Source organism: Sorex araneus, chromosome 6, assembly GCF_027595985.1.
Source record: "Sorex araneus isolate mSorAra2 chromosome 6, mSorAra2.pri, whole genome shotgun sequence".
NCBI lineage: Eukaryota > Metazoa > Chordata > Mammalia > Eulipotyphla > Soricidae > Sorex > Sorex araneus.
In genome coordinates, this window is record NC_073307.1 from 28738587 (window position 1) to 28763923 (window position 25337).

Sequence of the window (25337 nt, forward strand, 5' to 3'; positions counted from 1 at the left end):
TTGTGATTTCAATGGGTACCGGATCTGTATAATACTTTGGGTAGTATGGTTATTTTGATAACATTGTTCTTCCAATGCAATAAACAGAGAATGTCTTCTGATTTCCTGGTGTCTTCTTCTGTTTTACTTCAGCAGTGACTCAAAGTTCTCACTGTATAAGTTTTTCAGTTCCTTTGTTGAGATGATTTTTAGTTGCCTTATGTTTTGGGACACTATTTTGAAAGGGATAGTCTATAATTTCTTTTTTGTCTTATTCATTATTTGCATACAGGAATTGTGCTATATATTTCTAGATGGTCCTATACCTATGGCCTCTATCAGTCATTGTCTGGTAACTTATAGCTTTATTTGGGATAAATACCCAAATTTGTGAGGGAAGCCTTCCTATGTAGTTCTTAGCAGTCTCTGGGGGTAACAGGTAAAAAGATGATATTAGAAGAGACAAAGAGAAAGCCAAAAGTTACTGGGTTATGTGCCAAATTTCACTTAGAACTCTCATATTTGTAGTATTGGGAGAGAAATCAGTTTCTCTGTCTAGTGCTTAGTTTATAAGATTCTCTCCCTGTTTTCTTTCCAATTTATCTTTGTTCGTATCCTCAGTGATTTATATTGTCTACGGTTAATAGTAAAATTTTGGTTTTGCTCACTGACCAAAGATCTACATCTGGGCTTTGAGGAATGTAGCAGGATGGTAAATATGATGTTGACATAGTCTTAGACTTTAGACCTCAGTAGATGAAAATAATAAAAATGAGCAAATCCCATCAGCTCATTTGTAGAAAATTTTAGGTGATATCAAAACATAATTCTTCCAGCATAAATCCCTTAAGGAAAGGCGAATGATGCACTGAAAAGATAAAATGGTAAAGAATGTTTTTATCTTTGAAAAGCATTAATGGGGGCCTGAGTGATAGTACAGCACGTAGGGTATTTACTTTGCATGAGGATGACCTGAGTTCCATCTCTAGCATACCATATTATAGTCCCCGTGTACTGTGAGGAGTAATTTCTTTTTTTTTTTTTTTGGTTTTTGGGTCACACCCGGCGATGCACAGGGGTTACTCCTGGCTCTTCACTCAGGAATTACCCCTGGCGGTGCTCAGGGGACCATATGGGATGCTGGGATTAGAACCGGGGTCGGCCGCGTGCAAGGCAAACGCCCTACCCACTGTGCTATCGCTCCAGCCCCTGTGAGGAGTAATTTCTGAGTGCAGAGCCAACAGTAAGCCCTGAGCATCACCAACTGTGACCCCAATAACAACAACAACAACAAAAGTGTTAACAGTGTTAGATGCAAGGAGACAGAAAGACAAAGAAGTTTCCATCTTTTCAAAACAGGAAAGAAACTCCAAGACAAGCATTTGAATGGTTTAGCATTTGTCTCCTAGAAATTTTATTTTTGATTCAGTTGGAAAGTCCAAAGGCAAGAGGATTTATTAAGAATCTTTAGAATGGAAGAATAAAAAAAAGGAAGCTAAAAGTACTTCAAAAGTTTGGCACAGAAAGATCTGTGCTTAGTGCCCATATGTCAGACAGTTCAGACAGAAATGAACTTAGTTATGAATTATGTCAAAAAGGATCATTGCCAGTATGACTTCCTGCAAAGGAGAAAGTAAACTCAACTGAGAAAGGCTGGACATTCTCTGAAGCCAAGAAGATCATAAATAGCAGCAAGTGAGAAAGTCTGACAGATAGGAAAATTCTGTAACTGAACCCTTCGAAATACCTTAGGTTTGAAAGAGTCAGCATTTGGTTATCAGTCACATCCAAAGATCCAAAGGGCACCAATGACATATTATAATAGTACCAGTAGGATCAAGAGGGACTTTTCTTGTTTCTTTCTACAACTCTTTGCTCCTACTCCAATGCCAGAGTATCTCAGAGTAGTTACCAAAAAGTGGGGGTGGGGGGTAAGGATGGCAGAACCAGCCAGGATTACTCTCCTCACTGCAAATTATGAGTTTAAATCAAGCCTAAACTGGGAAAAGAACTTTATTAGATAATAAGAGTTTGGTTTCATGGTAATATATTCTGGGCTCTTTATTACCTAAAATTCTTTATTATAAGAGAGAAACACAAAAACAATGGAATGGAATATACCTGAAATTTCAGGGAGTAAAGCTCTATTTCATTGGAATGAAGTAAAAGGGAAAATATGAAAGAATAAAATTTTTAATTGGTTGTTTTTTAAATGTGCATGTGTGCGAGTGTGTGTATGCTGGAGGATAGGCTCTCGTGGAAGGCAGGCTTTGGTGGAAGGCAGTGGACACTGGTGAAGGGATCAGAATTGAGACATTGTACACCTGAAACCTAATCATTAATAACTTTGTAATTTCATAGTGACTAAATTAAAATTTTTTTTCTCGCAGCGAGCTCAATGCTCAACTCTGGTAATAGGAATTTAGAAAATTGCACATTTATTTTTCAGTTTCATTGTTCTAACTAGGGATTCAGAATCCCATTTTGTGATCAGTGGCTGTACTTTTCTGTAGCCCTCTTATAACATCTAATCTTCTCTACACATGTGTAAAGGAGAAAAGATTAATTAAAAACATTGTATCTTGCCTAGAATGTGAACAAATACATGGAAAATGCTCAGATGACTTATCAGGAAGATGAAATTTAAAACTAATAATTTAAATTTAAAACTAATAATTCTCACATATATGAGAATAAACTTCATCATAAAACCCAGAAACAACAGATGGTGATGGGGTATGGAGTAAAAAGGAAACTTTCTAGTAGAAACATAAACTTGGAAATCAGTATAAAAATTTCTCAAAATGCTAAAAGTGGAAAGTGGATTTAATCTATAATCTAACAATTTTAACTTTAGATATTTATCTGAATAATATAGACATGTTAATTAAAATTAAGATATGCATTGCCTGTTCATTGCAGCATTATTTGCAATAGTTAAGCTATGTTAGCAAAGAGAGATAGTACAGGGATTAGGTTTTATGTTTTAAAAAATTTATATATTGATATTTTATTGAGTTTCTGTGGTTTACAATACTAATGGCTTCTCATGCACATAATTTGAACACCACACCCATCACCCCTCCCAAAAGACTTTAATGCCCTCACTTCTAACCCTTCTCCCCACCAACATAATTGTATGGATCAGTTTTCTCATTGTGTTCCTTAAACCACTTGTTTTGCCACAGAGTTAGTGTGGTTCAATCCCTGCACCGACACATTGTCCCCCAAGCCTAACTGCAAGTGATCCCTGGGCACAAATCCAAGAATAAGCTCTGAACACTGCTGGATATGGCCTTCAAACCAAAAATAAGCCAGTAGTCAAGATATGAAACACCCAATTACCCTAAAATTGAAAGAGTAGATAAAGAAGATATGTGTATATACATTCTGTGGTGTATTCCATATGCCAAATACAGTAACAATAACAGGTCTCATTCCCCTGACACTGAGAAGAGCCTCTGATCCTTGGGGAAAATGAGTAAGGAGAGGTTGCTAAAATCTCAGGGCTGGGACAAACGGAGACGTTACTGGTGTCCGCTCGAGTAACTTGATGAGCAATGGGATGACAGTGATACAGTGAATATGCTATTTAGTTATAAAATGGATAAAATTCAGAAATATGAAGTAACAGGTATGAAATTAAAGGTTATTATGCTAAAAAATTAAAGAAATGCCAATTGATTTCATTCATGTTGAATATAAAGAAATAAAGCAAGGGAATAGAAAAGTAACACTTGGATTCATACTTCAGAACTGAGGTTGATAAAGGTAGAGAGTGGGGGTGGGCACAAAAGGTCGATGTAGAGGGAATCTAATAATTTGTGGAATTTTGGCACTATGGTGTTGGGCATGCTATAACAGCCTTTAAAGAAAGTGTGAAAAAGTGGGCTGGAGCGATAGCATAGCAGGTAGGGCGTTTGCCTTGCACGCAGCCGTCCCAGGTTCGATTCCCAGCATCCCATATGGTCCCCTGAGCACCGCCAGGGGTAATTCCTGAGTGCAGAGCCAGGATTAACCCCTGTGCATTGCCAGGTGTGACCCAAAAAGCAAAAAAAAAAAAAAGTGTGAAAAAGTACTCATAAAACATGTAACAATGATGAAGACCACCCTTCATAAAAAAACAGAAATACAGGAAAGAAAAATATGTCTCCCAGTTACTTGTGTTTTTATAGTATGAGTCTGGAAAACAAGATTGCTGTTTCTTGTTCTTTTCACATAAATGAGGTAATCAGGATTCAAGGCAGGCTTAGTAAATTTTCCAGTGCGTCTTCAGTAGCAAAAGTGTCAGTAGCAAAAAGGGACTTTAAGTCCAGTTCTGTAGGTAAAGGGATATACCAGCTAAATTTTCAGGATTGGAAACTACAATGTCCAAAAGGAAAGAGAGACAGAGACAGACACAGAGACGGAGAAAATGCCTGGGAGGTGATGGGAGGGAAACTGAGGACACTGGTGCTGAGAAATGCACACTGGTGGAGGAATGGATGTTAGAACACTGCATGACTGAAACCTAATCATGAACAACTTTGTAAAGATCTGTCTCACAGTGATTCAATAATGAAATCTAAAAAAAAATTGAACTTAGAAATAAAAAGGCATTGTATCTATTTTTTTAAAAGTCCAGTTCTGTTTGATCCTAAACATTTTTTATTTGTCCTCTACATATGTTGCATCACACTGAAAACTGCATAAATATATTACCTCTTATTACTAAACTACTTATCAAGATAAGATTTTTTTCCTAACCAATTTTGTTTTTTCAGGGTAATTGATTGCATATAACTGATCGTATTTTAAGTACATTTTATAATTCTTAAAAGCTTCTTAAAGTTAAGAGAATACTATTAATTTGTTCTTATTTTAGAGTGACAGTGACATTGGCAGACCAAAATATTTCTCCAAAACCAAAGAGTACTTCAAATCCAGAATCAGGTAATAAATAACAACATTAATCATTTTCATAATTTTGTATTTGTTCTTACTGCAATATAATATATGGAAAATTGGTAATTGAGGAAACTGGGTACTTTTTAACTTTAAAAAAAATTAAATTTTACAAGCTTTCATGTTTGGGTTACAATCACACAATGATCAAACACCCATCCCTCCACCAGTGCACATTCTCCACCACCAATATCCCCGGTATACCCCCTCTTCCCTGCTGCCTCCTTGTGATGTTAGAAAGTGGGTCTTGGGGCTGAGGATGTGGTTTAGTGATAAAACTCATGCATTGTATGCATGAGACCTGGGATCTATCTCCAGCACTGAAAAATAAAAAATAAAACAAGAATGAGTTGGGGCTGAAGATATAGCTCAATGGGTTGAACACATGCTTTGCATGCAGGAAACCCAGGTTCAGTCCCTGACACCAAATGGTTCCTTGGGTCCTGCCAGGAGTCACCCTTGACTACATGATTCATGATGAATATGGCCCAAATACCAAAAGAAACAAAACTACGAAGTGGGTCTTCATAATCCCCACAGCACCTGTCATAAATTATGTAATAAAGAGTTACAGAGTGTGGACTGTATACAAGGCATTACTATATATACCACTGGAGAGTGATATTTTTCTCTGCCCTCATAGGTTTCAGTTGGAGGACAGGAATATAGTAAGTAGACAGAATATTGAAGATACATGTGAATGAGTGTGAAATAAAAGCATCAACAAAAGTGCTTCGCATTATAGTCACTTTATTATTTAGTTTAGCTTTAGAATATATCAAGCAGGATATTCGTGTCCTTTAAAAACCAGCTCAGGGCTGGAGCAATAGTACAGCAGGTAGAGAGTGCTTGCCTTGCATGAAGCTGACCTGGGTTTGATCGCTGGCATCCCATATGCTCCTCTGAGCTCTGCCAGGCATGATCCTTGAGCTCAGGAGTACCTATAATTGTGGCCCCAATACCAAAATAAAATAAAAACACAGCTCATATCTTATTTAAACAAAATTTGAAGCAAGTTTTATGGCATCTATTTCGAGGATAAATGAAGAATTTCTGGCTTTGATTCTGATGCATTTAAATCCCTTATATGCAGCCTTCTGAAGCTGCTACCTGTAAGGTCACACAAATTGTAGATGCTGGGGAATATGAAAAAGTCCTTGCCGTAATAGAACTTATGTTGTAGTTGAGTAAGAAATGGATAATGGGCCAGAATGAAAGTACAGCAGAGATGGCACTTATATTGCATGCAGCTTACCTGGGTTTGATCCTTGCTACCACATATATTCCTCTGTGCCCACCAAGAGTGATCTTTGAGTGCAGTGCCAGGAGCAAGCCCTGAGTACATCTTGATATGGTCTCCAAACAAAGATAGAAAAAAATGAAAGGGATAGAATTATAAATGAATAACTACATTAGAAATAAAAGTTATAAGAAGGAGAGGATAGTCTGTGTAAAAATTCTGGGGAATTTTAATTAAAAATTAATTTTTAATTAAAAATTACAATTTTTAATTGTAAAGGGAATAAATGAAAAGGGGAGGGAATATGCTTCGTATGTTTGAAGATGAGGAAAAAGGTTAATGTTACTGGAACAGAGTGAATAAAACAATGAATGAATGAAACTGCATTCAGTGAGCTATTAAAATGTCATGAGTCTTGTGTTCCCTCTTAAGGCATAGATTTTATTCTAAAAGTGCTGAGAAGAATAGAAGACAAGATCATATGCATATTTCAAAATAGACTAAGGAGGCAAGAGTGGAAGCGATGAGAACTTTTATATTTCAATTGTCAAATAATGGTGTTTGAGGCTAAAATGGTGGCAGTGATCTTATTTTTGAATATCATTTAAGGACCAATTTTCTGATTAGATTGGATATTGGATAAGAGAAAAATAGAATTCAAAGATTCATTTTAACTTGCTGGCTTAAATAACCAGATGAATTATTCAATTCATAATTCATGAATTGTAATGTATTACAGCATAGAACAAGTTGGGATAACAATGAAGAGAATTGGTTTACACATAGTTTGTCAGCTTATGTATATAACTTTGCCTGAAAGACTATAGTCACATATATGTATGTACTGTGAATTAAATACATATGAAGTACAAGAACAGGAAAGAATCTTCAGGGTTGTTGAAGTCAAAATAGTGGTGATTTTTGGAAAAGTAAGTGCTAGTAGGGATAGAATGTATATGAAGTTTCTGGGGTGTTGAAATATTTAATATCTTGATATGGGTGATGATTATATGAATGACTATTCATTTGCAAATTATTTCCATTTCTACATAATGGGATAATTCAATAAATATTTTATTTGGCATAATTTTATTGGCAGTATTATGCCAATAAATTTTAAGTTTAAATATTCAATAAAATATTTAAATCAATCAGAAAAAATATTTTAAAATTGAGATACTCTGCATTCCTGACTTGTGGAGGCCCCAAGTTCTATCCTTGACATCAAATATTCTCTCAAGCACTGCTAGAGGTGGCCCTGGTAACCCCCCAAACTGCTGAACCTGAATAATACTGCATCACCAGGCCTGTGCATTGAGTTCTCTGGCCCAGTTGGCCAAGTATATCTGGGAATAGTCCCTGGGCTTCCTTTAGTACTGCTTATGAGATGTAGCCTCTCCCCCAAATCAAGAGTTCATTCATCTTCAAGTGAGGATGTCAGAAAGGCAATGTGTAATAGAGGCGAGTTCAGAGTCAAGATTAGGGCTATGTGTTTTGAAGCCGTAGGACTAATAAACAACACCTAGGCACTAAAATAAATGGAAAAGGCACATGCAAAAATAATGTAGGAACCAGAGAGATAGTACAGTGGGTAGGGAGTTTGCCTTCCATATGGCAAGGATCCCTCCATCCCATATGGTCCCCTGAGCCCACCAGGAGTGATCTCTGAGTGTGGAGTCAGGGGTATGCCCTGAACACCATTGAGTGTGGCCCCCAAACAAGAAACATTATAAATGGAACACTCCAACATTTGTAAGTAGCTATAATGAAAGTTACAAAGAAGTAAATATAACAAAGATTGAGAGATGAAAAATGCCATAACGAAGTCCTAAATTAGTCCTTAACTGTTTTCTGTCATAGCAAATGTAGCTTAGCAAACCAGATACTTAGAAATCATTCTCAGCACCTTCTTTGTTGATTTCCATATCTAATCTATTATAAATATTGATGCCCATTTTATCTCCTATGGACCTTTCACATCTACTGTGTCTCTACCTTGGGATGGGAAGGTAAGAGGACAGACTAATGTCAAGGATAAACAGATTTAGCAGGAAAAAACAGACTATTAAGTTAAATTTGAATTCAGGGGGTCAGAGAAATAGCACAGGAGGGGATATACTTGTATTGCGTGTGTACACCCCTGCCCTGGCTCTAATATAATCTCTGGTCTCCTGACCACTGTCTCCAGGGTCATTCCTGAGCAAACAGCAAGGAATAACCACTTTTCTGCACTGCCAGGTGTGGACCCCAAAACAAAAAAACCTAAAATAAATTTGAACTTAGATAAGTGCCAATAATTTAAAATACATGCCCCAACTTCTATACAGATTTTTACTATCACATGGGTAATACATATTAAAATTTTTTTCCTGAAACTTATATGCAAAAACAGAAAATGAAAGCAATACAAGGATTATAAATCTTTAGGATTTTGGATGCCAAGTTAATAGCTTGAGTTTCAATCTGAGGGCAGTGAAAAGTCTTTAAGCAGAATAGCTTTAAGCAGATGATAATTAGGTTTCTATTTTAGGTTTACAGTGTGGGTGGTGGACTAAGGAGGGAAGTGAATTGCAAAACTATAGAAACTAAAGGGGAAAACTGTTGTCTGTTTTAGTCTTTAAATACTGGCATTAAGAGAATAGAGAGGAAGTATAGGGGTTAAGGCACTTGCCTTGAATATATCTGACCCAAATTCAATCCTTGGCACCACATGATCCCCAAACATCACCAGATGCAGCTTGAAGACCCCTGAGCACTGCCAGAGTGGTCCAGGATAATCCCAGTCTTTGCTGGGCCTGAGCAGGACCATATCCTTTGCCCTCACATTGGACCACTGGCCTAGTCCCCTGTGTCTACTGAACACCTCTTGGGAAAACCAGAAAAAAAAAAGGACTGGTGATACAAATAAAAGTCAAAATGCAATATTAAGTACATATGATAGGTTAAATTTTCTACAAAGTAAAAGCTGGTTGAAGTTTTAGTAAAAACTTAGTAAAAATTTATTGAAGATTTTTGTTGAAGATTTTGTTGAAGATTGTTGAAGATTTAGTAAAAACTTGTTGAAGATTGAAGGAAAAAATCGAGAATAAAGAAAATCCACAAAAGGGTTAGAGAGGGAAGAGGGAAGATACTCGTTCATTCCTTTTAATCTGAGATCCAGTGATGCTGGGGAGGAAAGTTTATTTTCCTTATTTGGAAAGAACTGAAACAGCTCACTGCAGGCAGCATATTGTCTATTGTTGTAGGTAGTAAACAGAAATAGTACATTAGTATACGTGGATAGTTCTTTGTAGTAGCTTGTCCATGGACAGGAGCAGAGTTGGGATGTCACAGAAAGGGCCATGAGATACAGATGAAATTAAGTTTATGTTCTTTTTTTAAATATGGAAAACTTCCTGAATTTGCACGTTATCCTTGCGGGGGTGTGCTTATTTTTGTATGTCTATTTTTAGTATATGTACTGCTAACATGAGCCACAAATGTAGTTTTTGGTAAGATGAGAGAGATCTGAGTATGTTTAAAATACTAGTAGAAATATTGCAATAGAAATGCCTGAAAATGTTGGTGAGTGGAAATGGAAGATTAATAAAGAATTTTAATTATAACTTTATTTACTACTTAAAACTAAATTATTTTCTATATAACTTACTCCTGTGAAACCTGGAGCTTTTAAAGATATTTTAATAATATAATTTTATGTTATTAAGAAGTCACATTATTCATCACACATTTAAGTTTTTCTTTTTAAAACTACCACAAAGGTACAGTAATTAAAGTCAGATTTTGTTTTGTTTTAAATTATTTTTTCAAATTTGAGTTGCTTCTGTACCTAGTTAATAACAGGTTAAATCGACTAAGATATTTTTATTTATAGATAATGCACCTTGTGAAATTTTACTTGCTGAGAAACCATGCACTTTAATCCCTGAAAAAGTGAAGAAAAAAGCAAGTATTGAAGCAGAATAAATAAACTATAAATTTCATATATAGTAAACATTTTAAACAAGTTTTATAGGAATTATTTTTTCAGCTATTTAAGTCAATAATTTTTATAAGGTAGCAATTAGATAACTCTCTTGTTCCCTGAAAATGTACTCTCTATGTCTTTAGTGAAAGATAATTCAAATATTTACAGCTTTTATAACTTCCTTCTTTTATAATTCGTTGTCTATTAAGCATTCATTTAACATAAACTAAAACATTTGCTATATAGCCAGTATAGTGTTTTGTGCTGAGGAATACTTGTGAATTTGTAAGTGAATAAGTAAGTCTGGAATCTGGAGGTCACTTGGGAGTAATTCTTTTGATTTTGGGACACACAGAGAAGTGCTCAGGGTTACTCCTTAGTCTGTGCTCTGGGATAACTCCTAGGGCTGTTTTAGGAACTACATGTGGTACTAGGGATTGATCCTGAGTTAACGGAAGCACCTTAACCCTTGTACTCTTTATCCCCTAAGGAGCTGTTATTCTGAGTGGCTACATAATACTAAAAATTATTCTAAGCACTTTTTATTAATTATATATTTATATTATCCTGTCAGGTTTGTTTTATTTTTATTTATTTCATAGTTGAAAAATGAGGTTTGGATGTAAATCAATCATTGAAAAACTTGTGGGAGTTTGTTGTGGATCAAAACCCTATATTCTTTTTTTTTTTTTTTCAAAATATACAGTTCTTAAGGGTTTGAGAGTCAGGAAACAGGGGTTTCCTCAGTCTGCAGGACCCAGGAAGAGGAAAAACCCTGTATTCTTTGTTGCAAGATTGTGTGGTTTTGACATATTTTATATATGTATATATACATACATATACATTTATATGTTGCATGAGATAGAAAAATACATACAAAAATTAAAGGTCATTTTTGCCTGTGGAGCTCATGGTTTTAATGTAAAGAATGAATAAGTAAGACTTTTAAATTTTAAGAAAGACTTCTAGGGTTTTGTCTTAAGCATTTTCGGTGGACATAGGCGTGGTTTAATGTGATAGGAAAGCAGGAGATCTGAGGGCACATGAAAATGAAAATGTTGAAAGTGTTTTTTTGACTATCCATATGCAGGTCAAACAAACAGATAAAGGGTGTACAAGAATATAAATAATTTTATAGAAATAAATGAAATTATTTGGAAAAAGTATAGAGTGAAGAAGATAAGAGAGTTTAAGGGCCAGAATGATAGTACAGCAGATAGGGCATTTGCCTTGCATGTGGCTAACAAGTGTTCAGTCCTTGGCACCCCACATGGTCCCTTGAACCTGCCAAGAATGTTCTCTAGGGACTGGAGCAATAGCACAGCGGGTAGGGCATTTGCCTTGCACGCAGCCGACCCAGGTTTGATTCCCAGCATCCCATATGGTCCCTTGAGTACCGCCAGGAATGATTCCTGAGTGGATAAGCCAGCCAGGAGTAACCCCTGTGTATCACCAGGTGTGACCCAAAAAGGAAAAAAAAATGATCTCTAAGCATAGAACGAGGATTAAGCTCTGGGCTTACATATTACCAGGTATAGCCCAAAACCAGAAAAAAAAAAAGAAAAAGTAAAGAAAAGAACTGTTCTAGGAAAATTTGGAAAGTAGGGGCCAGAGGAATAGTACAGGGTTTAAGGTACAGATAACTCCTGGATAGTAGTACTTTATAATACAGATAGTAAGGATACAGTTCCTTGTTGTACAGATAGTAAGGATTATACCTACATGCAGCTCAGCACCATATGGTTCCTAGAAATTGCTGGATGTGGCCCAAACACCAGGCCCAGTTGGCCAAGAATTTTCAGAAGCTCCTCTCCTCCCCGCCCCCACCCGTAGGATAACATGGGTTTGTCCTTTTAGCCTTGCCGCAAGGAACTTAGTTTACCTTAAAATAATGTCCTTTCTGTATGGACACAGGAAGACAGTTAATGTTATGCTTTGTTAACTTGGGAGCCGATTGACTCCAATTATATTTACTCCCGGGCATCTGCTTTCTCCATTCAGTTGCCCTTAGTTCCTAGCACCCCAAAAGCAGGGTCCCGACGAGGGACGGAATGGACCCATGGCAAGCTGTGAGCTACCCTGGCATCGAAATGGGCCAGGCCAAAGTGCCACAATACTCAACTATAAGTTGAGAGCATGGTCATAAACAAATGCTGTCATGATCCAAAAGTAACGACGAGACTAGGACCCTGCTGGGGTTAGGAAGACTAACCTGGCCTGAGGACTATGGTCTGGAATATATAGTGAATGTCCTCAGGAAGAACCAAACTTTAAGTCTGATATATCTCTTACTGTGCTCATACAGAATGACATTGCTAGAAATATTAGAAGTAAATTTACTCTATTTAAACAGATTACTAGCTGAGGAAGGAAGAAAGGGATACACCCTGACACACCTTTGTTTGGACCCCACCCTTGAACAGATCTCCTAGTAATCTCCTTAGGTGAGATTTTGTTAATCTCCTCGAGAAATGGCTTTACCCTTCTTTGTTGATTTGTTAATGTTTAACCCACCTTTGTGTTACTGCCCTATGTAATTTGCTATATAAACTAAGACTGTGGAAGGGGGGGGGAGAGACAGAAGAAGACAAGGGAGACAGAAGAAGAGGGGAGACAGAAGAAGACAGGAGAGACAGAAGAAGAAGACAGAAGAAGACATAGCAAGGGGAGACACATGAGTGGACACGGGAGAAGAACAGAAGACACAGAAGCAGAGACAGAGAGAGGTCGGAAGAGACCAGAGGAGAGACGACAGACAGAGACAGAGAGACAGACAGAAGAGAGCACAGTGGCACACACAGAGCACAAGGAGGAGTCATCCGGATCCGGTCCTTACACAGCAGCTTGAGAGCACCGAATGCAAGCAGGGCCTGCAAGAGAGAACTGCCCCAAGTGCCCGAGGACAACAGAACAGCACGACACATCACTGTGTCTCCCCATCCCGCGCCGCCCTGGTGATTTTTTACACCAACCCTCCCACAAAAACCATTGTAAAATAATCCTTGTAAATCTCAGAAAAGTCAGCTAAAAAGGGAAGATGTGACCAGAGTGAATAAAAATATACAGAATATTGTAACATTTAGACTAAGAGAGGAGTGTTTTCTTTCCAAGGGGCATAGTCAACAATGCAGAATATTATTTAGAAGCCCAGTGTTATAAACCATTTTGAAAATAATTGGAGGACTTATAATTATTTTGGAGGAGTTAAAATTATAGGAGAAAATAATTGGAGGACTTACAATTATAGACTAAAAAATCCAGTCTAACATTTAAGAAACCTATATATCACCCACTACTTTATCCTAATAAGAAGTGAAAAACTGTGGGAAATGAAAAATTAGTAACTCTTTTTATGTCAGTCAGAGAGGAAAGTTTACAGAAAAAACTCGCAACAAAGCTTGGAAAGACAGGTGGTGACAGAATGACTTACCTCAGTGGAAAATATTAACAGAAATGTCCCTGAGAACCGGTGCCAGTTCAGAAACCCAAAAGCTTGATTGAAAAATTGTATGAACAATAGGAGAGTTCAAAACTTGAAGGAACTTGCTCATCACAGGGCCTCTACCCTTTTATGAGTTCTAGCTTCAGGAAATTTGTTGGATCCTTACTGTCATTATTGGAGAAAAATCTGCTGTTTCCAGTAGTGGGAGGAGAAAAGGAACCAGAAACACACTTGACTGTTAACAATATCTGCCTTACAGGAGAAAGTATTTCACTGAAGTCTAAATTGCAGGATATTTATCAGAATCTAACCTTTCTTAAGGATGGGAAAAACCAAATTCCAACCACCTCTTCTCTCCAAGAGGGGAAGAAAAATATTCATATCCAGTTTCAACTGGTCATTGTGTTCATTTGGTGGAGGAAATACTGAGACACATTGTGAACTTTCTAGTTCATGGGCACTGGCTTACCAGAGACACCTAATAATCTAGATGTAGAACATTTCATCTCTCTCACCCAAACCTTATATACTTAACTAAAAGCACCCTCACATTAGGTCATACTTGGGATATCATATTAATTAATTTTGTTGTTGTTGTTTTGGGTCATACCCAGCTGTACTTAGGATTTACTCTTGCCTCTGTAGTTAGGCACAACTTTTAGTGGGGTTGGAGGACCATATGCAATGCCTGGCATAGAACTCTGGTTGACTGTATGCAAGCCAAATGCGTTAATCCCTGTACTATTTCTCTGGCCCCATCATGTCCATTCTTAAGCAAAAACTTACAAGACATACTAAAAGGCAAGAAACACGAAAGTTATGGCAGTTGTATTAAAATGATCAGATAATAAATTCAACTGATTAATATGATAAAGTAATTAAAGGAAAAAGTGGACAACATGAAAGGACAGATGAGCAATACAATAGAGGGAAAAACATACAAAATAAATTTTAATTTAATTTTGGTTTTGAGGTCACACCCAGTGATGTTCAGGGGTCAGTCCTGACTGCACTAAAGAGTTACTCCTTGTGGTTCTTGGGAACCATAAGAGAAACTGGAGATCCAACCCGGATTGACCATTTGCAAGGCAAACACACTACCCACTGCACTATTACTCTGGCCCCAATTTTTTTTAAATACTAGAGATTTGAAAAAAAGAACACCGACTGGAATGTAGAATGTATTTGATGATCTGATGAATAAAATGCTTGAGGTAAGAATATCTGAGTTTGGGGGCTGGAGCAATAGCACAGCGGGTAGGGCATTTGCCTTGCACGCGGCCGACCCGGGTTCGATTCCCAGCATCCCATATGGTCCCCTGAGCACCGCCAGGAGTGTTTCCTGAGTGCAGAGCCAGGAGTAACCCCTGTGCATCGCCGGGTGTGACCCAAAAAGCAAAAAAAAAAAAAAAAAAAAAAAAAAAAGAATATCTGAGTTTGAGGATATGATAGTTGGAACTTCTAGAACTGAAAAAAAAAAGATTTAAAAAAAATCTATAGAATATTCAACAACTTTAAATGGGAGACACTTACAAAAGGAGTAATATACATATCATTGGAATTCCAGAAAAAGAAACAGGGAAAGTAACAGAAGCTACATTCATTTGAAGCAATAATGACTGAGAATTTCCCATATAGCATTTAGCAACAAAACAGAACTCCAGGAAGCTCAGAGAACACCATGCATTAGAGAACTTTATTGCCAACAAGTATGCTTCATGAACAACATCAAAAGAAGTTCTTCATGGAGAAGGAATATATAAATAAATGTGCATATATAAATATAGCTAAAATGAATAATATAACTGAAATAAATAGTAAGGATGGAAGGAGGAATTAGGAATATTTGCTATTATTAGGAAATTGTACTCTAAAGTACTATACTGTTATTTGAAAATACACTTAACTTATTTATAAATTTTTATTGTAAATACTGGGGCAACCATACAAAAAAGGAGAAAACTCATATCTAATACACTTAACAAGAGAGAGAAAGTATAATCATGAGATACTCAAAACAACAAGGCAGAAAAAGAGTAGAAGGCAAATCAGTAACAAAGAGTAAGGGGGTAAAATAATAAACAGTAGCAAATATGGTAGATACTAAAGTCCATTGAATCAATAATCACTTAATATCAGTAGTCTTAGTGTTGAGTATACTTGTTAAAATGAGATTAAGCCAGAGATGTGGCTCAGCAGTAGAGTATGTGCCTTGCATGTGTGAGAACTTGAATTTGATCTTCTTCACTGCAAACTAACAAAGACAAATATTGTTAAGTGAATGAAAAAATATGGATCAACCGTATATTGTCTAAAGGAAATACAGATCTTGAAAAAAATGCTTTTTGGGGGAATGAAATCAACAGTTTAATTTTAATTGTACATATTGATGATTTTATCCCCATGTACTGCTAAGTAATTCCTCTGTGTAGTGAATTGGCATTCCACTGCACATATTTGTGTATTCATTTTGGTGAAACATTTAAGTTCTACTCTTTTAGTTAATTATACAATGTAGTTTTGTAAGATGTAATTACCACAATTTACATGAGAATCTCAGACCTTATTTGTTAAGCTTGAAATTTACATTGTTTTACTAGTCTTCATTTCCCTTACCTTCCATTGGCCATCAGTTTTCTACTCCCAGTTTCTATGAGGTTGATTTGACTTAAAAAAAAAAAAAAGATTCTGTGTTGGTTAGAATGAGCCCTAAATTGGGTGACCTCTAAGTTTCTGCATACAAAGGATATATATTTCATCCAGCCTTTGAGCTATCTCTCTGGCCCATTCTTGTCATTAGACTGTCAGCCATTCTAACTGGTGTGAAAACATTTATCTTTATGGTATTGGTTTCTATTTCCCTGATGTTGATAATTTTTCACGTATCTGTTTTTTATTTGTTTGTCCTCTTTGGAATATATCTAATCAGATCCTCTGCCCAGTTTCTAATTGGGTCATTTTCTATAGATTTGTATGAAGTTATTTATTTTTTTGATATTATCCCCTTAGCAATTGAAAGATTTACAACTTTTTACAACAAAAATTTGCAAACTTTACAACAAAAAACAATAATTTTTCTCTCATTCCAAAGGTTGATTTTCATTTTGTTAATGATTTTCTTTGCTGTACAAAGGGGTTTGAGGTAGTCCTACTTATTCACTTTTTCTTTTGTTACGTTTTCTTTCAAAAAAAATTTAGTTCAGGGGCCAGAAAAATAGTACAGAAGGTAGGGTTCTTGTCTTGCACACAGGTGACCTGGGTTTGATCCCACCACATGTGGTGCCCTGAGCACCAACAGGTGTGGCTCCCAAACAGCAACAAAAATAAAAAACTGTGTAATTGGTGAAAAAATAAACTAAATGGAACAGAACTGTGAGCCCAGAAATATACCCCTATTAGCATACATGACTGGAGTGATAGCACAGTGGGTAGGGCGTTTGACTTAGACGTGGCAGACTTGGCTGACCCGGGTTCGATTCCTCCATCCCTCTTGGAGAGCCTGGCAAGCTACAGAGAGTATCCCGCCCGCATGGCAGAGCCTGGCAAGCTACCATGGCATATTCGATATGCCAGAAACAGTAACAAGTCTCACAATGGAGATGTTACTGGTGCCCGCTCGAGCAAATCACTGAACAATGGGATGACAGTACTACAGACAGTATACATGATTAAGGTGCTGGGTTTTGTTTTGTTTTGTTTTTGGACAATACCTACCTGGAAGTGCTCAGGAGCTACTTACAGCTTTGTGCTTGGAGGTCATTCTCGGCAGTGCTTGGGGGACCATGTGGTGCCAGGGATTGAGCAATTGAGTAATAAAAATCAATAGTCTAAAATTAAATTAATGCTGAAATTTTGTTATAAAATGAAAGATGAGAGAAAAGCAGATGGCCAAATCTAAACCTTTAGGCAACTGAAGCTCTGCAAACCAGTAATCTAGTTGAAATTGGTCTGAATTTCATTTATTTAGACTAAAGCAATATAAAATATCCCCACACTTTATATCCCCCCCTTGCTTCTTCACTTCCTTACTACTTTATGCACTGTCTCAGTTTTATCCTCCACCAATGCACACACATGAACACATATCTAAACACATATTTACACAAATCAAGTATTTCACTATTTAGGTATGCCACAGCTTACATTAAATGTCATTTAAAAAAATACTTGCATATTCTCTGTTTCTTCTCAAATGCTGTGCTTTTATTAAAAGGTCTATTCCTGACTTTAGCATTGTGCTATCTGTGATGCAATGCATCAAAATTTCTTCTTCTTGTAATCATTATATTTATATAACAAAAATAGAGCTTTTACTAGAAGTTCTAGAAATGTTTTTAAAGCATTGTGAAATGATCATATAATCATAAATTTGTTTCAGCCTGAAAAATGTCCAGGAGAGAGAAGTTCAAATAGTCAAACAAAGTTAAGTTCTCATCACCTGAAAATGAAGATTCGACCATTTCACCAGAGGTCTGTTCCTGAAAAAAATGCTGATGGATCAGTTACCGAAGTTTTTCTGCCGCAGCCCCTGGAACCTGCATTGGTGAGTACTATCCTTTTTATTAATAATACTTATTTTATATTAATCACTGTATCACTCTCATCCCATTGCTCATTGATTTGCTCAAGCAGGCACCAGTAATGTCTCCATTGTGAGACTTGTTACTGTTTTTGGCATATCAAATATGCCACGGGTTCTTTAACAATTCTTTTAAAGACTAGGAGAAGAAAAATATATATATTTTTCTTTTTGGGCCAGACTTGGAATATTCAGGTGTTACTCCTGGCTCTGCACTCAGAAATTACCCCTAGTGGGCTTGGGGGACCATATGGGATGATAGAGATCAAACCCAGGTCAGCTGCATGCAAGGCAGATGTCCTACAGACTATACTATCACTCCAACCCCCCCAGATGCTTTTTTGAAATTTTATATATGTGTAATTTCTTAATAAATCTAGGAAAAATGCAGAGAAACTTTATATATTTTCAGCTATATATATACATATATGTTTTTGAAATGCCTGATAGTTGACAGTCATTTCAGTTGGAACTGCCGATAGGCAGATTTTGAGACCGGATCAAGAGATAAGGGGGCATATTGGAACATGTAATACTTGAGAAAGGAAACAATGGAGTTTTTTGTTTGTTTTTGGTGTGTCTGAGTGATTTTTGTTTTTTGCCAAGGAGGATTTGTCAGGAATAACATCAGTCTTCAAAGATGATCTGACCATATGGGATGCCGGGGATCGAACCCGGGTCAGCCGCGTGCAAGGCAAATGCCCTAACCGCTGTGCTATCGCTCTGGCCCTAAACATGTATTTCTAATGAGATATCTTTGCTGTATATATTTTAACAGCTTTAGAAATAATATATTTTTTCCATTAAAAAGTACAATGATGGGGCTGGGGAGATGGCTTAAAGAGCTGGAGCACATGCTTTGTATAGGATAGATTTGAGTTCAATCCCTGTACTTCAGGATACTCTGAGACTGCCAGGTACAATAAAAATGTAAACAAAATAATATATTAGTAAATAAATGCTAAATACTTATATTAGAAGGTGACAAAGATAAAGTATCACTTCCTAATCCAAAATTTTAGTTTTTATTTTCCCTCCTATACATATGATTCCTACCAAAATGTTCTTGTATAGTTGTGCCACATAGAATTCTTTGGGGAGTTATTTGATCTAGCTTAAACCAAAAAATTATTCATTAACCTGTCGAGTTTAAATTTTTTTAGATTAAAATTTTATGACACATTATGATATAAGTTTTAAATTGTGTTTTTACTGTATACAGTAGTTTATTTTTTCTACTATTCTATTTCCTGCTTCACAAACATTGATAGAAGCTAAATTCCAGTACTTCTGATAAGAAAAGCAAAGGCCTGCTTACAAGTACCCCATCCTCTCAAACAGCCGCTTTAGTGGTAAGTATTAACCTTAGGCATTTGTAGTATCATAACTGTATCACTGTATCACTGTCATCCTGTTTGTCTGATTTACTCGAGTGGGCACCAGTAATGTCTCTATTCCTCCCAGCCCTGAGATTTTAGCAACCTTTCCTTACTCATCTTTCCCAGCGATTAGAAGCTCTTTCAGGGTCAGAGGAATGAGACCTATTGTTACTGTTTGTGGCTTATCGAATACGCCACGGGTAGCTTGCCAGGCTCTGCCTGTGTAGGCAGGATACTCTGGGTAGCTTGCCGGGCTCTCTGAGAGGTATGTGTGTATACACACACACACACATACATGCACACACATATACATATATATGTACATATACATATATATTACTCTCTATGATTTGTTGCCTACTGTCTGAACTCCATCAAATATGGTGTGGTAATTATGGAAAATGGGTAAGAAGTGTCTTATAAAGTGTCTGGAGGGGCTGGAGCGATAGCACAGTGGGTAGGGCATTTGCCTTGCATGCGGCCAACCCGGGTTCTAATCCCAGCATCCCATATGGCCCCCTGAGCACCGGCAAGGGTAATTCCTAAGTGCAGAGCCACGAGTAACCCCTGTGCATCACCAGGTGTGACCCAAAAAGAAAAAAAAAGCAAAAAAAACCAAAATAATGTGTCTGGAAAGCGGCCTGGAGTGTGGTGGAGGTTGGGCAGTGGAGATTAGCTGCTGGGGCTGGGTCCCTTGGGGCAAGGAGGGTTCTCACCTGCCCCTCTCGTGGGTGCCCAGAGTGAAAACAGCCTGGCGTGGAGTCCCTTGTAGTATCATAGTATCTATTTTCTTGGTCTCCCACCTCCCCATTTTTCACTCCAGAGGAGTATAATATAAAGAAAACCAAAATTTTTCTGTTGCACAGGTACTCTTTAACTTGATGTTGCTATATAAATTAAAGACAAAAATATTGCAACTAAGGTAGTAGTGTTGATGGTTCTTCACTCCTTCCCTCTCCTCTCCTTCCTCTTCCTGTGGCAGAATTTGCCCTTTTAGTAACCTTTAAGTGTACAGCTCAAGTTCATTCACATTATTGTGCAACTATCACCAGCATGTGTATGCAAAAAAAAATTATAGGGGTCATTGTCAGTGGTCCTGAGGATCACAACTGGCAATGCTAAGTGGTATGTGGTGCTAGGGATTGAACTGAATTTAGGAACTCACACATGCTAGGCATGTGCTCTGGCACCACCTAATGGTGCTCAGGGTGTGCACCATATCAGGCTCTGTGATCAGATATAATCCCGTCAGTGTCAGGGACTGTATGTGGTTATAGGGATCGAACTGGAGTCAGTTGCATACATCAAGTGCCTTAGTTCCTATAGTATATGTCCTATCTTGCCCTCATCTTATTTTTGTTTTGTTTTGTTTTTTAGGCCACACCTGGTGGTGCTCAGGACTTACTTCTGGCTCTGTGCTCAGGGATCATTCCTGGCAGGCTGGAAGACCATACCATATGGGATCAAACCCAGGTGGGCCAGGTGCAAGGCAAATGCCCGACCCTTTGTACTATTGCTCTGGCCCCTCATCTTCATTTTTGAAAGAAGGATGAGAGGGGAGAAAAGGAAAGGAATACATCTTAAAGAGGAAATATGAGCTGGAAAGAGCAAGCAAACAAGGGAGCAAAGAGAATACATGTTTAGGAGAGAAAGTGTCTTGTTTTTGAAAGTAGCCATACTTATGGATATGAAATGTCATACTATTATGATAGGGAACGTATTTGTTTAAGTTATTTGTCCATTTTTAATTTATTTTATTCCTATCATTGGTTTATTATGAAAAATATATAATTCGTACTGTCTCCCAGAATGCTATTCTTTTTTAATCTCCACATATTCAACAACATTATACTTTTGCTGCTTTGTGGAGGCTTCATTACATAGGTGTGATTGAGTAAATTACTGGAGATTTTGCCATCTATTTGATGCCTTTTTTTACTCCTAAGATGTCAGGTGGATGGAACTGACAGTTCTCTCTAGTTATGTATTTGGTTCTCCTGGTAACAATCTTCCCATAGTAGGTGTATTCCATAGGTCATCTTGTTTACCTATGAAAGATGTCCTTTAGTCTTCCTTAGTATCAAAGTCATTCCCTTGACATTTTATTTTATTTCTTAAAAAATTTATTTATTTTGGGGCTGGAGCGATAGCACAGCGGGTAGGGCGTTTGCCTTGCACGCAGCCGACCCGGGTTTGATTCCCAGCATCCCATATGGTCCCCTGAGCACCACCAGGAGTAATTCCTGAGTGCAGAGCCAGGAGTAACCCCTGTGCAATGCCGGGTGTGACCCAAAAAAGCAAAAAAAAATTATATATTTTATTGAATCACCATGTGGAAAGTTACAAAGCTTTCAGGCTTATGTCTCAGTTATACAATGCCTGAACACCTGTCCTTTCACCAGTGCACATATTCCACCACCAAAAACCCCAGTATACCTCCCACCTCCCCACCCCCCACCCCCTGATAAATTTCACTTCACTTTCTCTTTACCTTGATTACATTCCATATTTCAACACAAAACTCACTATTGTTGTTGGAGTTTCCCCAAAAAAACAGCCCTGCTGACAAGGAAGCATTTGATAATTAGTTTTCCATTGCTGAGAATGCAGAGATATGAAGTCACACAGCTGCGATAGTGGCCGTGCAGTTTGGGAGTTCTGTATTTTAGTATTTTAGTAACTAAGTCCAGGGAGATTTATGTTAGAAATTGCATCATTTCCCTTCCTGAGCAGCATGGGGCTATGGCTTAGTTCACAGTCTAGAGACATTTCTGCAAGCAGCTGCTGGTACCAAAAGTAGTCTAGCTGGCCTCTGGATCGTGGTCAATCAGCAGCAGAGTGGCCGCACAAACATGTGGCCACCCAGGTTGCATCTCGGCGGAGAACGCGCTGGTATCACCCCTGTCCCGAGATCACCCATGCATCCCCCTGTTGCAAGTTCATTCCCTTGACATCTTAATTTATTTTTTATTGATATAACAATGTTTTAATAGAGGATAGGGCCAGAGAGATAATATATAGGTAAGGTACTTGCCTATACATATCTGACCACGGTTTGATCCCTGGCATGACACACAGTTCTCCAAAGTCTTCCAGGAGTGATTCTTGAAAGAAGATCTCAGAAAATAATCTCTGAGCACTGTTGGGTGTGGCCCCTGAAACAAACAAAAAACAAAAAACAAAGAAATGTAAGTGTTTATGTTTGAAGGAGCACAGTCTTACCACACATCCACCATTCAAGTGCTGGTAACATTCATAGGATCCTTCATGTCATCCTAGCCCACCTTCCTACCTGCTTGTAACCTCAATTCTGTGGTGAAAGTCCAAGATTTTTTTTTTCTGGGCATAATTTATTCCCTTGATTCCTCTTTTTGCTTAACATGTGTGTGTGAAATCATCTATTTGTCTATGCCCTTCTGATTTAGATCATTTAACATAACACCCTTGAGTTCTATCCATGTTGTAGCAAAATGTGAGATTTTATCTTTTGTTTCTCAGAATTATATTCCATTATGTGTGTATACATATACATGTACATATATGTATATATATCACTATTTTTTAAATTTCTTTATTCATTTGTCATTGGTTACTTGGGTGTTTTCAGTCTTGCCTATAATAACTAGTACTTTTGGCTATTAAAAAATCAGGTTATTGTTTTGTTTTAGTGAATTACTTTTTTGATAGTTGAGTTTATTTTATTTTTTAATTTAATTTTTTAATAAAGTTGTTTAAGATTATTTGTTGCATTTAATATTCCAGCACCAATCCCACCACAATTGCACATTTTCACCACCATTATTTTCATTTTTTCCAACTACCCCTCAAGCCTGCCCCTATAGCAGGCCCTGAATAATTTATTTTATATTGCTCATTATAAATAATTCGCTAAAAATGATCAAAAATTTTTTCTTAGAAGAAAGTGTGGAAGATTGTTATATCTCATCATGGAGCCCTTAAGCTCTTTTATAAGAAATTACTAACATGTTGTTACAGGTTAACCCTTGTGTGTTTATATTGTTAATTGAGATTGGTTGCCTTCTACTTTACATTTCATCCAATGTGGTGTGGTATTCCTGGTTTATAAGTAATATAGAGTATGAGATATGGCCATGTGTTCAGGAATTTAAAATTGTTGAATGGAGTGATACAATAGGAATTAAATTTTTAATGTTTTTAATTTTTATAAACTTGTTCATGATGATTTGTTATATTCACTATTCCAGCCCCAAACCTACTACCATTATACCTTCCTACCATCATTATTTCCAATTTTTTCAACCACCACCCAAGACTTCCCTAATAGCAAGCCCTAATTAATTTATTTTACATTGCTTGTTATGAATAATTTGCTTAAAATGATCAAAAAAGATTTCCTTAGAAGAAAGTATGTGAATATTATTGTATCTTACCCTGGAGCTATTAAACCCTTATATAAGAGATTACTAATATCTTGTTACAGGTTGAGCCTCGTGTGCTAATATTTCTTAGTCGAGATTGATTGCCTTCCACACTACATCCAATCCAATGTGGTATACTACTTCTGGAATATCAGTGGTGTAGAGTATGAGTAAAACTCCAGGAATTTTAAAATTTTGAATGGGGTAGAAACAGTTTCATTTACTTTTTTTTTTTTAACTGGATGGTGACTTCAGGATCTAGAAGCATCTCTGCAGCTTGTTGATTTCTTCTGAGATTTATTTATGAGTCTCTGACTCATGGCTGATTAATGAGATTATATGGCACTAGGGGCAGTTCATGGGCATGACTGCCAGGCTTCCAGAAGAACAGGGGAATGGGGGAGGGCTCCCATCCCCGACTCTATGAGAGCCTGGAGATTTCAGTCACAAAAAACCCACAAACCTGAGTTTTTCAACAGATTCATTAGCAGGAATTAATTTTTTAATGGCATGGTGATGTTGGGTGCCCTTTTCAACTCAGCCTGGTGTGGGGTCTGGAGGCATCTCTGCAACTTGTTGATCTCTTTCAAGATTTGTATTTGAGTCTCTGGATCATGGCCTGTTAATGAGCTTATGTGGTGCCAGAGGCAGTTCATGGGTATGACTGCTAGGCTTCTAGAAGAACAAGGAAATTGGGGAGGTAGCCCATCACTGACTCCATGAGAGCCTGAAGATTTCAGTCACATAATCTCCATATCTGAACTTTTCAGCAGACTAATTTCTGGATGAGGATTTTAGCGAGCAGTGGTTTCCAGCTGTAAGCATGGCAGTGATTATGGAGTGTGGAGGCTTTGGGCTGCCATGGCTCTGTTTGGATGGGTGCTGAGTTACCTGCTCTCCTCCAGGTGCCTTGGATTACTCATCCTGAGTGGGGTCCAAAAGCATCTCTGCCTTATTTGAATTCTTAATATTTATTCTGGATGTCAATTAACCTATTATTAGATAAATGGTTGACAAATATTTTCTCTCATTCTGAGGTTGACTTTAAATTTTGTTGATATTGTCTTTTGATGAATAAAAGTTTTTAAAGTTTTGTGTAGTTTTTTTTTTGGCCTGGGCTTTTCATACTGTATCCCAAAAAAATCATTGTGAAACTCAATGCCATAAAGGTTTTCATTTCTTTTTTCTTCTAAGGTATTTATAATTCTAGCTCTTTACAAATTGGTGTCTTTTATTTATTTAATTTTTGTTTTGTGCTCTTGGTTTTATGAGTCACACCTGGCCCTGCTTTCTCTGGGCTCTGTTGTCAGGGATCACCAAATAGGCTTGGGGGAGCATATGTGGTGCCTGGAGTAGAACTTGTGTCTGCTGTATGCAAGGCAAATGGCTTAGTTGCTGTGCTATCTC

At 37.3% G+C, this 25337-nt stretch overlaps 1 protein-coding gene across 1 annotated transcript in view; it reads left to right on the plus strand.

Annotated features, from left to right (window-relative positions):
• The window catches only part of MEIKIN (meiotic kinetochore factor), a 72234-nt gene that overhangs the window by 20194 nt on the left and 26703 nt on the right, over nucleotides 1-25337 (plus strand). The window contains exons 8-10 of the mRNA XM_055142020.1: nucleotides 4844-4911; nucleotides 10038-10108; nucleotides 19423-19503. Coding sequence (XP_054997995.1) covers nucleotides 4844-4911; nucleotides 10038-10108; nucleotides 19423-19503 — 220 coding nt within the window. The remainder of the gene's footprint in view (nucleotides 1-4843; nucleotides 4912-10037; nucleotides 10109-19422; nucleotides 19504-25337) is intronic.